The sequence below is a fragment of the Mycetomoellerius zeteki genome, unplaced genomic scaffold (assembly GCF_001594055.1).
Source record: "Mycetomoellerius zeteki isolate Tzet28-1 unplaced genomic scaffold, Tzet1.0 scaffold10, whole genome shotgun sequence".
NCBI classification, from domain to species: Eukaryota; Metazoa; Arthropoda; class Insecta; order Hymenoptera; family Formicidae; genus Mycetomoellerius; species Mycetomoellerius zeteki.
The window spans coordinates 50,070-65,092 of record NW_017255911.1 but is presented as its reverse complement, the minus strand read 5'-3'; the positions used below and the strand labels follow the sequence as shown (position 1 = coordinate 65,092).

General features: G+C 37.9%; 2 protein-coding genes across 4 annotated transcripts in view; one reads left to right on the top strand and one right to left on the bottom strand.

The window, feature by feature from the left end:
- Nucleotides 1-1,276: 1,276 nt before the first annotated feature.
- MED7 (mediator complex subunit 7) lies at nt 1,277-5,953 on the bottom strand. Its single transcript, XM_018461471.1, has 4 exons — nt 5,624-5,953; nt 4,539-4,691; nt 3,423-3,624; nt 1,277-1,634 (listed from the first exon to the last, which is right to left on the bottom strand). Exons 1-3 carry the CDS (start codon nt 5,951-5,953, stop codon nt 3,424-3,426), a joined length of 684 nt encoding a protein of 227 aa, XP_018316973.1. The 3' UTR covers nt 1,277-1,634; nt 3,423.
- Nucleotides 5,954-6,460: 507 nt separating this feature from the next.
- Btk29A (tyrosine-protein kinase Btk29A) overlaps nt 6,461-15,023 on the top strand; it is a 23,063-nt gene continuing 14,500 nt past the window's right edge. The window contains exons 1-4 of one of the 3 annotated variants that reach the window (XM_018461395.1): nt 6,461-6,541; nt 7,248-7,430; nt 10,002-10,248; nt 10,869-11,192. In XM_018461395.1, coding sequence (XP_018316897.1) covers nt 7,263-7,430; nt 10,002-10,248; nt 10,869-11,192 — 739 coding nt within the window. In that variant the 5' untranslated portion in view covers nt 6,461-6,541; nt 7,248-7,262. The other 2 variants (XM_018461388.1, XM_018461378.1) reach the window with 2 other exon arrangements.

The window sequence follows — 15,023 nt, the reverse complement described above, 5'->3', positions numbered from 1 at the left end:
CTAATTATACGTGTAAATGTGTTTTCGTTTAAACGTATAATAGTTAATTACACGTATATTCGGAAAAACGTTTCTAATAAACGGATATACTAATTATACATGTAAACGTATTTTCGTTTAAACGTGTAATAGAGAGCCCTAATATATAGGGGAGAGTGGTCTAAGTCGGACCGTGTTCCAAATAGGACCTTTTTAATTTAAATGAATGGTTAAGCAGATTTGCATACTATTTATAATGTAAAGTCCTTATAAGACACCGAACATGCGATAGCAGTTTGACAGTTCTCTGTCATAACATTCATAAAATAGAGGCATATGTCTTTTCAATCATTGTGCGAAAATTTTTTTAAAAAAGAAAATCCTTGTAAATCATTATTTAAAAGGTGTTAAAAATTTGAAAAGTAATATATTTGAGAAAATTAAATAGTGTAGAATTCAAAAATATTAAGCATTTCGTGATCACTTTTGCGGTTTATTGTAAAATTTGTTCCAAAGTTCGAAAGGACCTGTGTCCAAATCAGACAGTACAGTGAATAATTTATAGGCCTGGTTGTAGTACTGGTGATTGGCTGACCAGATCTGATCCAAGCAATTAAATCAATAAAATATCATGAGTCATCAGACTCAGATTAGTTGAGTTTTATTGATTTCAATTCTAATAATATAAATAGTCGGTAATTTCTTTTTCCGAAAAAATTTTTATCTTTGTCAAATTGCTCGTTTTTACTCAATGCTAAGAGAAATACATTAAAATATTTTAAAATTTTATCTAAAAATCCATAAAAATAAGAGTTTTCGATCTGAACCAGGGAATGGTCCGATTTGGAACCGATGGTTCCAAATTAGACTGGAAAGAGCGTTTTTACATTTTCCATAATAGTTTAACACAGGTGAGAGATACGTCAAAAATGAAGGGAATTAAATGATCTTTCCAATCGACAGCTTCGATTTTACGATCGGACTTTATTTACGCCTTATAGAGAGCAGAAACTGCAAATAGGTCCGATTTAGACCACTCTCCCCTATATATATAAAAAATTTGAAATTCTTCTGTTTTAATTTACACAAGTATATAAAAAGTTAATAAGTTACATATCGCGCTTCTTCGAATTTTTTTAAAATATTTACATATTATTTAATAAGAATATATAATCTTTAAAGTACATATTTTTAACAAGTATATATTCGATTGTGAGAAGAATGGTTCATAATTCTGTGTTTTTTTTCGATAAATGAGATGAAGAACAATGAAGAAGCAACTATTATACTGTTTTTCTTTTGCAGGAAGTATATATTAACGAAAGATTTGGAAATTGGAAGGACTGGACCCTGGCGTATATAAATATTTTGCACACGCGCGCGCGCGCGCGCGCGCACACACACACACACACACACACACACACTTTTTTCCATTACAGAAATCTTTCAGAAATGAATGCAGAAGCAGAGGCTACTTGGAGAAACTAATTAATATTTTCCTTCCAGAAGTTGCGGTGGATATATGTTTATTATTATATGTATATATAAAATATATCCTCTCATGTGATTGCTGTTTGTGAGGTGAGTTTAAAAGGTATTCTTCCATCTTTTTTTCCTTTCCCTCTATCCATCATCACGTAGAAAACATGTGTTATCTATAAAAAAATTTGTGAATGTGTTTTTGATTATTTCAATAAATAACATCATTTAATACTATGTGGTGTTTTTTTACCCAATAAATACAAGAAGTGAGAAAATGATAAAAAGAAAGTGACCATTTTATTAAGATGAATTAATTGATTCTAAGACAGGCAAATAAATTATATTTAATAAATAAACAATAACAATAAAACGCTCGTTACATTGCATAATAGCAATCACAATAAATTTAAAAAAAACAACCGAAAAGGCAAGGATGTAGAAAACACAGAATAGTATATTTCGAATTTACATAATCGATTTACGTTTCGACTTTACGGAGTCTTTTTTTAAAATCTACCTCGAAACAAATCCAATTTATGTGTTACTACAGAGAATAAATTGTCGCCATATACATTCAAAAACGCCGGAGAATAATGTAATAAAGGGCCAAACAAGTCGAGATAAAATTTTCCATAACTCAATAAACTCTGTGGTCTTTATCAATACTTTATTCCTTCTCAACAATGCAAAGAAAGAAATTTTGAAAATTCGGTCGTCAAAAAATAAAACACTTTTTAATATTAACAGTTTTTGTAAGTTTTTCCTACAGTTTTTGTTGCATTCCATATTTCATTATTTGATTTAATTATTTGGATTTTATCTTCTTGACTGAAATGGTATTTGGACATATAATGGACGACCAAACTTTTAAAATTTCTTTACGTTGTTAAGAAAGATTAAAATATTGATCAAGACCACCACATTTATTGAGAATTATGGAAAGTTCTGTCTCGATTGATTTGACCTTTTGTTTCATGATTCTCAGGCGTTTTGTACATATATACGTGGGTGGTTCAAGTCAAACCGGGACTTTTATTCTCATGAACATAAGAATAAAAAAGTCCCGGTTTGACTTGAACCACCAACGTATATGGCGACAATTTATTCTCTGTAGTAACATATAAGTTGGATTTCTTTCTCTCGAGGTAGATTTAAAAGAAAATGTAAAGTCGAAACGTAAATCGATTATGTAAATTCGAAATGTACTATTATTCTGTTCAATAGGTTAAATAAGAGTTGTACTATTATTCTGTTCTCTATATCCTTGTTTTTGCTCGTTTATTTGGTTGTTTTTTTAAATTTAATTATAAATTATATTTAGGCATGTATTATGCATTTCGTATCTAATCTGCCCTACATTTGTTAAACTTTCTGGCCCGTATTCAAAACGCGCTTACAGCGATGTTAGCGTGCTAATATACTATATGTCACACACTTTATAGAATTTCAGAGATAAAAACGCGCTTTTCTCGGTAAAAGCACGTTCTGAATACGGGCCAATATGTCTAGACATTAATGTCTACATGTATCTACATAGTCTATGTGTATGTATGAACCAGTATATTTATAAAGCATTAACTGGGTTTGTACAATCACACATAATCTGTCTTATTAAATTTAAAACACGCGAGTGATATATCTGAGTTATACATACATAAAATTTTGTCAAACTTATGTATTACTAACGTATAAAAAAATTAAGTGTAAGCAAATTTTAAAATAAAATCTTTCTATTCGAAGAGTAGTTTTTGAGATGAATGCACAATATATAAAATATGTTTTAGACACTACATTACCAGCAGTCCTTTATCTAAAGAACGTATTTTTTTTAATATTGTCATTTTATTAAATAACTAATAACATTTTAAAAAGCACATCGTTATCTATTGTGTATTATGTACAATTATTTCAGAATATTCCTTGGTAGATTAATTTGCATATCGGAGAATAAAGAGCGATACCTCAAAACAGTCCATTCGAGGAAAGCATATCGTCTATCACTTTGCACATAATACGATCACTTGAACTACAAGGGTCCTGCGTTTGTTGTTCGAAACCTAAATTATCTACAGATTCCATAGCGTCTGTGTTTATCGCAAGCTTGGAGTCCAGTTCCGATGTATCGGGAAGCATTTGTAAGGCATGCTGCAATATTTCTTGAACCTGAAACAATTTTAACATTAGCTACAATCGTGAAAATTATACGTGAACATTACTATAAAGGTTGAAAAGAAAATCCAATGTTAATAAGAGTCAAGATATATACAGGGTGTTTCATTTTAAGTGATATAGTCGATTATCTCGCGAATCGATAATTTTATTGAAAAATTTTTCGAACGAAAGTTGCATGGCTTGAAGGGGGACACATGATGGAAATGTGAACTTAATTTGAAGTGACCTTGTGAAAATCAGGTTATATATATATATATATATAGTCATTAATGTTTTTTAAATGGAACTCCTATTTTTTATTACATATTCTTGTAACTTATTTCGAGAGCTTTCCAAAACACTAATAAAGTTATTTTTCGTTAAGCACTTGTTAAGTTACAAGGCAAGACCGATCACTGATCCGGCCGATTAAGGCAAGTTGAATCGTTCAATTGGGAAGGATTGGACTCAATTCCGTACGCGTGAGCGATGTCAAGCAGTGTGGATAGATCGCGGAGACGCGCGCGCGTAAGAATCCCGCTCACACGCGCATGCGTACATGGATAATGCCGGCGGTACTGTAACTTTCAAGCTCCATAACTCGGAAAGTACTTAACGAAAAGTAACTTTATTATAGTGTTTTGGAAAGCTCTCGAGATAAGCTATAAGAATATGTGATAAAAAATTGGAGTTTCCATTTAAAAAAACATTAATGACCTTGACTTTATTTCGACAAGGTCACTCAAGATCAAGTTCACATTTCCATCATGTGTCTCCCTTCAAGCCATGCAACTTTCGTTCGAAAAATTTTTCAATAAAATCATCGATTCGCGAGATAATCGACCATATCACTTAAAATGAAACACCCTGTGTGTATATATATATATATGTTTGATATATATATGTTGAGATATATATATATATACCTTTTCGAGGTGTTTCTGGAAACGCAGCGCTGTTTCATGACGTTGCCTACGTTGTAGTTCCATCATAACTCGTAACGTTTCTCTGGCTTGATGCGGTCGAAATTCATTTAACAGGTGATGAATGTGAATGAATAATAGACTGAGATCCTCGACCTGTAAGAATGTCCATCATAGAATATAAAGGCTATAGAACACAGGAAAATATAGAAAGTAGCAAAAAGCTAAGCAGATCGATCAATTACAGTAGGGAATAAGAAGAACATAAGACAATAAGAAGCAGTAACAAATAAAAAAGATTGCTTAAGGCTACGGCACATAAAAAAAACACATGTTATAAGCAAATGAACATTTTGGATTTGCTTACGTTACTGCTTCTATTGTAATGGATCGATTTGCTTACATATTGCTGTCTTACATTTTTCTATGAGTTATGGCTTTTGCTGCTTAAGGAAATTTATATGTAGAAACTCTAACACATGATACTAGTGTCTTTAGATTTAATATCTAAATAGAGACACAAATTATAAAAAAGTAAAAACTTTGAATAAAAAACACAGTTAAAAATTTTTACTCATATATATATATTTTTTTTTAACATTTGACGCTATATTAATTGCTCTAGAATTCCATTTTTACATTCATCAAAAGATTTCTGTCTAAACATAGCATAGTAAACAATCAAAATATAGTACAAAGCCTGTTTCCATCAATGACAGTTCAATCTCAGTTCAACTAACTCTTTATTTTTTTCTAGTTTTCTAATAAAAATTAGAAAAAGCTGGAGAATAGATAGAATGGAGATTAAATTTAATCCATATTGGTAGAAACTGGCATAAGTAGTAGCCATGTATATACTTGGATTCAGTTTCGTTGATCATGAACTCATTAAGTACTAAATGCAAAGATGTTTCTGCTATTAAAGATATTGCCGAAATAACGCAAATATTAAACGTTGTAAAAATAAATAAATTTTATGTCTTTTTTTTCAGGATTTTGATTAAAAAAAAAGTGAAAAAGCTATTTTTTTCATCTCTATATCTAAATTAAAACAGGACTATTTTTTTCGAATTAGAAATACAGCCTACTTTCTCCGCGCGTCTTGGACTGTCGGGGCACTGGACAAGAAGATCTATCAGATCGAGGAAATTGACGAGCAATGAGTGATTGAGCTTCTTCAATTCGCGCCGACGATCAAAGTGTTGCGGGTACAATCTCTTGATGCCCTGAGCCTCGAGCGGCCTAATGATGGTGTCATCAGCGTTGAACATGTTGCTGAACATGGAGTAGGTGTCGTGGATCGGCGGCGGCGGCCGCGGGGCTCGTCCACGCCGTACATTCTCATCCGTGTAGAGATTGATGTATTGGACGGGAGGCAGCGGCAGGGAGCTGACCTGTATCGCTTCGGGAGCCGCCATTCTCGATTCACCTCGATTCACACCTCGATACCGGTGGATGAGGTCGACGAGCGAAAGGACAGGTTATGGTTCCTTTCTCAATTTCCTTGAGTGGAGATCGCCGCTCCCTCCTGTAGTCCTCGTAGTCCTCGTAGTATCGCGTTACGCCCGCTAAGATCTCCCGCAGCGCCCACATGCACACGGACGGCAGGTGCACCGTGCAAAGAGCTCGCGAGCAAAGCAAAACAAGCCGATCTCGATTCTCGATCCTAGTCAGTCGGCTCCAGTCTGCTCGGTCTGGTTGGTTACTTCAGTCACTTGGTCCTGGTCGGCCATCTTGGACTTGCTTAGTGCTCGGGTGCTCCTCACTTCTCACTCAATGCTACTACCACACTACTACCCAGTCAGCCTAGTGCCCACTACTGCCGCTACTGGGCGCTGGGAGCTACGCGGGTCGACAAGTGTCTCGTCTCGCGTCGATTTTCCTCGCAAGATCCATTTCTCTCTCTCCGATATCCATTTCTCTTCCTCTCATCAATCCCATGCTGACAGCTGAAGCTGGCGGCGCCGGTCGGCGGTCGGCCGTGTTGATTGGCGTTGACCAGCGTGGTAAGGCATTTCCTGATATCTCGCCATTTTCGCCAATTGGCATTTGACAATTCCCCGACCGCCCGACGTCGCCGCGCCGCGCCGCGAGACGTCCTCAGCCCCACGTCCCCGTTTTGACAGATTGTGTACGTTCCACGTGAACTCTTTGTTTGGGCACCGGGAATGCCGGAATGATCACGGGGTGGTAACCGCATCGGCCACACGTTCGTCACTTAATAAGAGGCGCGATCCGAAGAATTCGAATTTGTGCTCGAGACGTGCATACGTGCTCGAGCGATATCGCTTTTGGGAGCGTCCGTGTCGATCTCTCGACACTTGTGCGCCTCTCGTCGCCTCCGCCTGGATCGTTTTCGACGATGGTCATTGGTCTTGGTCGTCTTGGTTATAATCGCCACCAGACACGTGAGCGCCTGTGAGCGCCGGTGAGCGCCGCATCACTTCTTCGCACGGTGGCGGGGGTTATGGGACGAGGAAAAAGGTGCTATATTTAGACATTTCTTTCGCCTCCTTTACTTATCTCGACTCTCGAGCAGACCGGATAAGCCGGATGGGAGAGACTTCGAATGTAATCTTTTTGTGTTTAATTAGGATATATGTTGTGTATCAATTGTAGCCCCTCGTGCGATGGAATATCGACGCTCCTCGACGATGGGGCTCCATTGTCGTGCAGGAAAATATTAAATGATACTTTCATTATTGTTGCTAGGGAGGCCCTCCTGTGATGGCAGGGAAAGATGGGAAGCTAGAGTCAAAAGGTGGAGACGTTATTCGACAAGGATTCATGATAAAACGTTCGCAGAACAAGAAGCGCTTTACCCCGGTCAATTACAAGCAACGATGGTTCATTCTGACCAAACATTATCTCATCTACTACGACGGAGATGGTGAGGTGAGTAATTTGAATATATATACCTAAATGTTTTACCTTCTATTACAGTGATCAACTGTTTAACCCGTGGCCGTGCTAAAAATTACATTTTCTATTCTATTTTTTGTTCTATTTTATTTATGCAAATGAAATAAACATTACATGGTCTGCAAGATTTTGCCTATTTCTCAAAGTTGCTCATTTATGCTAATTTGTGCTAACAAAGTGCTCCATCGAGCACGACGGTTGAAAGATGTTTTAGTCCATTAATTTTGTCAGTGATTTTAATAACATTTTACTAAAAGGAATTTATAAATTGTTCAACAAATCTTCATTTATAAATTGTTTATAAACGTTTTAAACGTTCATTAAGTATAAAATTCGGTTACAATATTGCGTCACTGATGGATGTCCATGATGGATGAGCACATACATTTCCAGAAGACATTAGAAATACTACTCGTCTTGAAAGCTTAAATTGCTTCTTTACGTTGCACAAAATTCTCACGCATACACGCGCGCACGCACGCACGCACGCACGCAGAAAATTATAATTATTTTTATTACAGAATTGTAAATTTCAAAAAAGTTGGATTACAAACACCTTATAATTTTGTGATTAATACATAATCATAAATTTAATTAGTTATTAAACTATTAGATAATTATTCGGCAACAATCGGCGATGATGGCGATTGTAACACGCCCAATGTTGTTTTTATCCAAGAGGCAATTAGAGCTCATTCATGCGTCGTCTACAATACACGGAGTAAAAAGTAAGAGTAAAGCCGGCGGCACACAATGCTTGTTTTTTTGCTGGATTGTTAACTAGAATAAATTCTTGTTTCCGTATTGGCTACGATCTGACACTGTCAGTACCGCAGTCAATACGATGGCAAGATTCTAATCCAGCTAGGAATCCAACAGGAAAACAAGCATCGTGTGCCGCAGGCTTTAGAGTAAGAAATTGACCAATCACAGTCGATTATTCTCACATTCGACTGTGATTGGTCAATTTCTTACTCTTACTTCTTACTCCGTGTATTGTAGACGCGACGCTCAGATGTTGAACTCTTTGAACGACGAGTAGAGTGCAGGTGATCGGCTCGATAACCGCGTGCGATCGTGACTAGCACCAATAGCTATCTCCGTCTCCGTCTCCGTCATCCGCATTGAGCGAGGTAGTAGGGATGCAATGGTGCTTTTGGTAGGAGATGGCGGATAATATGCACCGTATACCTATAAAATTAGTGGCGCAGGCGCCCCTCGTGAATTTTCCATCCTATCTCTCCTTCCGCTTCTTCGTCGTTGTCGTGGATGCTGTTCAGTCAGTGGCCGTCGTTCGAGGTCGGTCTCGACGACGCACGATCCTTAGGTTTCGCTTGGTATCGTTCCACACAAGTTGACGATTCCTCGGACGAGTCTATAACGCTTTAATCCTGATCTCTCTCTCTCTCTCTCTCTCTCTCTCTCTCTCTCTCTCTCTCTCTCTCTCTCTCATACTATGAACAAAATAGAAAAACACGCGGACGTGATTTAGCCGTTCTGGTGAATCCTGTCCTATCTGATTCGTGAGCTACAGTATACCTGTGGGAACCCCACACGACACTTCTTGTAGACCAATTGTGATCAGCTGTGATCTTAATCTTTTCACATCGCTCCGAGAGAATCGCCTCTTACACATCGTCCCTCATACCGATCTCGGCCAACCTTGGCGTAGTGATCCACGTGCGGATCCTACCGACTTGGTCATCCTGTTCATCGCGTCACGAGCTCTACCGTACAACGTGGAGGTAAAGAGCCGAATTCGGATACCTTTCCTTTCGTTCCGTTCTTTCGTTTTTATTTAATTGATTAGACTGTCCGTCGTCTTGGATAGACATCCATGTTGCATAAACCCTTATAAATTCCGCTAGAAATGTTTCCGGGCAAAGTCGCTGGATGCCGTTTGCAAATTACTTTCTCGCGTCTAAAATGTAGATATATACCATACCAATATTCCAATGATAGACTCACTTTTATTATGCTATAAATATCTCATTATTTTATTAGAATTAACAGTCGATTCATTGCAAAATCAAATAGCGCTGACACCCATAACTTTTTGATTGAACTCAGAAACAAAGCTCAGAGGGAGGGAGAGAGGGGGAGGGGGAGGAGAGAGAGAGTTCAAGGACAATATAAATTGCATAATGACATTATTATCAGAATTAGAAATCTTGGATGTGTCGGAATGACTTGGAGGATACTCCGGAGGTAAATATCTTATTACAATTTGGTTTTGTTGATAAAAATCAACATCGGCGTGCTAAATACATCCTTCGTTAAGGACCAAATTGTAATAAGATATTTACCTCCGGAGTATCCTCCAAGTCATTCCGACACATCCAAGATTTCTAATTCTGATAATAATGTCATTATGCAATTTATATTGTCCTTGAACTCTCTCTCCTCCTCCTCCTCCCCCTCCCCCTCTCTTCCTCCCTCCCTCTGAGCTCTGTTTCTGAGCTCAATCAAAAGTTATGGGTGTCAGCGCTATTTGATTTTGCATGAATCGACTGTTAATTTTAATCAGATGAGAAATTGTTGCAGCGCCGCAAGGAACGCGGACGGATCGCCGTGGAGAGCGTCCACGTGGTAGAGACGGCCAGCCTCGGGAATGGTGGAGGTGCTGTCAGTGACGTGGCGGGCGGAGGCGACGCCGCCGGTGGAGGCGGCGGAATACCATCCGGACTGCCTTTCCAGGTGGGATATCGAGAAGCTGGTCAAGAGTACACGCTCTACCTCCTCGCCGCTCGCGAACAAGATCGCGCCGAATGGATACGTGCTATACGCGCTGGTAAGTCTCCCTCTTCCTCCACATTTTTTTTTCCCTCGTAATTAGAGTGACAAGTCTTTCGGTGCGCAATTTTTATCGCAAATAAATGGAAAAGTATTAAAAGGAATTTTTTGTATATTTAAATACAAAAAAATATGTGTGTTTGTAGATGACGATTTTTTATCACTGAGAACGAATCCGTAAATAAAATTGCTCTATCACATCAGGTTTTTGAGAAAATTGATACTAAAGGTGCCAAAAATAATATTTTTGGGTTTTTTTTAGCTGAAATATCTTAAAAACATGACGTAATAAAGTAATTTCATTTAAGAATTCGTTTTCAGCGACAAAAAATCTATAAGAATCGTTTGATTCCGTTCGTGGTCTAAAACTCGTGTAGGATAGTATAACCCTGTACAAGACTCTAAATCCATTATTGATGCTGTACCGTACATACAATATGCGTGATTAAAGTTTTTTAAAATATATGAATTACACAGTAAAATTACAGTAAAATTCGGACCGACAACGTCTATTAAATCAATTCCGAGAGTAAAGTTCTAAGTCATACCATAATCTGTCATTTAAAGCGCAATATGTCATAACAACTTAAAAACAATTTGCAAACTACTTATTTGTAGTGTGCAGTGAAAATTCGGGCTTGAGTGGGCGTTATCACGCGGGCTTATGGAGCGGGAAACGTTGGTCCTGCTGCCGATTATCAACACGCTCCGCCGAAGGCTGCGATGCTTGCAGCTCTTGGTCCTCGAATCCATCTACGAACGCTACAAATCCGTCCTCGACGACAATGTCAACCTCGACAACATCGACAATGTCCGTGCCCGGCAGCACCAATACCATTAATACCATTTCAACGACCACCATCACGTCCGATCATCGTCCACAATCCAACACCGAAGCGAATAACAATCCGATCGTCCAATCCCAGACCCGCTCAACAATCGGTTCGTATTTTACATTTATTACATTTACAAGCTTTCATCCTCGTCTTTGGTGGTAAAATCGTAATTGGCGAATTGATGCGCTTCTCGTTTCAAGAGAGTCTTGGGACGTCTAATGTCGTTTAATAATGGATTATTCATTAATTGTCGGATATAAGATCGATCCGGAAAAACTTGATTTATCTACTTGCATCAGCTTTTTTATGCCGATACGTCGTTTAGTTTTGTTATGTACGATACGCTTGTCAAAATTTGCCATATTTTATGCAGTCATCGAACGAGTTAATTACAACCCAATGGGATATATAAACAATCGTTGGCGTATATATGTATACTATATGAATCCTCGGATTATCGCGAAAGAAATATTTTATCTTAGCGCGTATTGAAATAACGCATAAAGCGAACGGGTGGTGCATGTAAACAGCAATATGTAATTAACTATTAGCAGCTTTAAATATTTAATATGCGGAATAACGAGTCTATCTTGTTTCAAGATCGATCTTATTTATTGACATGCTATAAACTTGTTCTATTGTAATTGAGCAAGAATTATTCACATTGTAGATTAAGCAACGGATTCCCCTATGAATTAGGAAAATATTAATCTTATTTCCCTCGTACGCCAGTACGAGTGACTAGCATGTATAAGGATAACAGAAAAGAATTGTTTCCGAGCGACTGATTTTCTGGATTTCTTATATCTTCAAGTCTAAGCAGCTCCGATGACCTTGACATATGTTGTCAAGGTCGTGACCCTGAGTAACCTTCACCAGGTTTTAGCCGTCGCTCGTCACTCATTAAAAAGTTATTAACAAAAGAAGTTTGAAAAATGATGTCTCTTTTCTACTATATGAAACAGAAATTTTCTGCTTTAAAATATATTTTACAACTTTCCATGCGAAACGACTCTCACTTCACTTCCCCCCCTCTGCTTAGGAGCGTACGACTTTCACCCGAAGCGATTCCCACTCCACCTCCCCCCCCCCTACTTAGAGGCGCACGACTTCCACGCGAAGCAACTTGGCGAGACGGGATGGAACTCGCTTCGCATGGAAAGTCGTGTGCTCCTTGACAGGGGGGAGGTAGAGTGAGAGTCGCTTCGCGGAAAGTTGTAAAATATATTTCAGAGCAGAAAATTTCTATTTCATATAATAGAAAAGAGACATCATTTTTCAAACTTTTTTTATTAATAATTTTTTAACGAATGACGAGCGACGACTAAAACTTAGTGGAGGTCATTCAGGGTCATGACCTTGACAACATATGTAAAGGTCAAGGTCATCGGATTGCATATTTAATAACTACGGAGAGTAATGTCATCGAAAAAGGAAATTTATTCTTACTTGTTTCGAGTGATTTTGTCCCAAAAAATAAGCACGATTGATAAGTTGACGTGATGTGCACTCATGTAGGTATATTATAGGTATATGTGCGCGTTTTTGTTTATGAAACTTTTGTCGTCGATCTCTCTTCGAGGACGAGACGAAAAACAAGAAACGGAGTTTTGCTGTAAACAGAACAATATCCGAACCATCGCGATGTTGGGGCCTTTAATCTCTGTCGAAAACTTTTCTCTTAGACAGCGTGACATTTTTCTGTACCGTTGAAACATCCTGACTTTTCGAACCCGAATCACATCGTCGTAAAATTGTCCCGGTCAAGTGTCATTCTTTCCCAATAACTCAGCGAACGCTCCAGTTCCTTTATCGCTCGAGGCAAGACAGTCCTCCGATTTCGCCAATAATGCTTCTCCTGATATCGCATATCGATAATTGAAATTTCGCCTCATCGCGATTTCTCGTAATGAACGTATTTCCATTTGACGGAAAATAAAATTCGAGACGGGAGAAAGAAATCTCCCAAACTTCTTCCCCTACGTGGATTAGTCTGATTATAAAGCTCATTACTCGAAACTCCTGGACACTTGAGGAAATAGAGTCGTCGATGCGATGAGATATATGACAGTCTCAGAGAAAGAGAGAGAACCGAAAAATACCTATGTTAGAGCACGAGTGTCGTACTTTACGTAACTCTTATTCGCGCAAATACCCAAAAGCATGACATTTTGCCCTGCAGGAGCAAGTGACGCAGATGACGCAGTTTTTACGAAGGAAAACTTATTATTAGGTAGCCTTTTATTAAAGATCGATACCATCGAGTGAGCCATCGCGTAAAATACAGCTGCCTACATATCTCTCTGTCATACGAATTGCCCGTACATAATTCGCGAATATTAACAAGTTTCAAGTTATTAAACGGCTCTCGAATGATATATATATTTTTCATAGCCACTTCTTTCCAGAGATTTATCTTTCTCGGTGTCGGTCCATCATCCATTTGCGTTAAAGTTTAGAGCGAATATATTGACGGCGAATTGCGCGAGGAACTTGCGATCGTCTTTCAAGATTCGAACCAAAAGTCGATCTACTTAACGAATTAAATTTCAGACATTTTAATTACAAATTCGGATATTGAAATGCGCTTAATACTTCCAAGACACTGCGTGTAACGAAAATATAAATTTAATTTCAATTGATCAAATTTATTCCCGCGACGCCCGCGGATTAAATTTATTCCCGGAACATCGGGCGTCAGCAAATTAATCCAATTAATTTATTTTACTAAAGAAACATGGCATTTTCACACGTACGCTTTTTGCAAATTTCATCATATTATTCTTCGTCGTTTCTTTTTTCCATCTTTCTCGATAGTTCAACCTTGATAATGTTACGTAACGATCACTATCCAGTTAACAATTATCCCAACTAATCACTCAAGGCGTTTCTCAATAAATTGCCTGAAATCAAGTTCTAGCGTTGTATAATATTTTGTTTAAATCGCGACCATTCCGTCTATTTAATTTAGAGAATCGGCGATTTGCCGAGAAGTTCTCGCGTTTATCCAAATTGGTATTCACAACGTACTAACGTAGCACCTCCGCGTTGTTTCCACGGCAGATAGGCTTTGCATTTATGCAATATTCAATATCATCGGTGCTTCTGGCGTAATGAGACGCGACTCAACACTCAATGTAGCACAAACCTAGCACAATTTAGCATGGTTTTTTTTACACAAAAAGAAAACGGCAGTGCTAATTTCACGTACATAGACTCACGTTTTAATTTATAATACGCGCGGAAAGTCTGGTATAGAATAACGGCGCGGGCGGTGCCATTGTCAAAAATTTCGTGAATCTAAAGCGAACGGTCGCGCATATATACTATATAGGAGGTACATGAATTTCAAAGCGGCATTTAGATTTAGCAGATTTGAGCCTTGGATTCATAACGTTTCTGCGTTTTACCCACTCGTTACTCTTTTTACCCTTTGTGATAGACATCGATAAAGACTCTCTAATAAGATCTGAACATGAAATATCCATTTTTGATTGATCCGTCATGTTTTGACAACGAGAGAGAGAGAGAGAGAAAGGGAAATTAATAGAATGTACAGGGTGAGTCATTTTAATCTATGGACCCGAATATCTTCCAAATTACGGTATCTACAAAAAAATGATTTAGATAAAAGTTGACCAGGACAGAGGGGGTCATTTAATTATACCATTAGTTTTGACCTTGAGGTCAATTTTGAAGGTCATTTCAAGGTCACGATGGTTTTTTTAAATGGGACACCCTATTTTTGACTGCGGATTTCGAAAGAGCGGAAAATTTTACATCAAACTTGTCTTATGAAAAAATTGTTTTTGCGACCTTGGAAAGGTCAAAAATAAAGGTCAAATGTCTGAAAAACGATCTGGTGTACTTTTTCTGAAATGACGTGGTTTTCTGGGTAACACAAATGTGCATAATGCTTGAAACAAGTCAATGAATT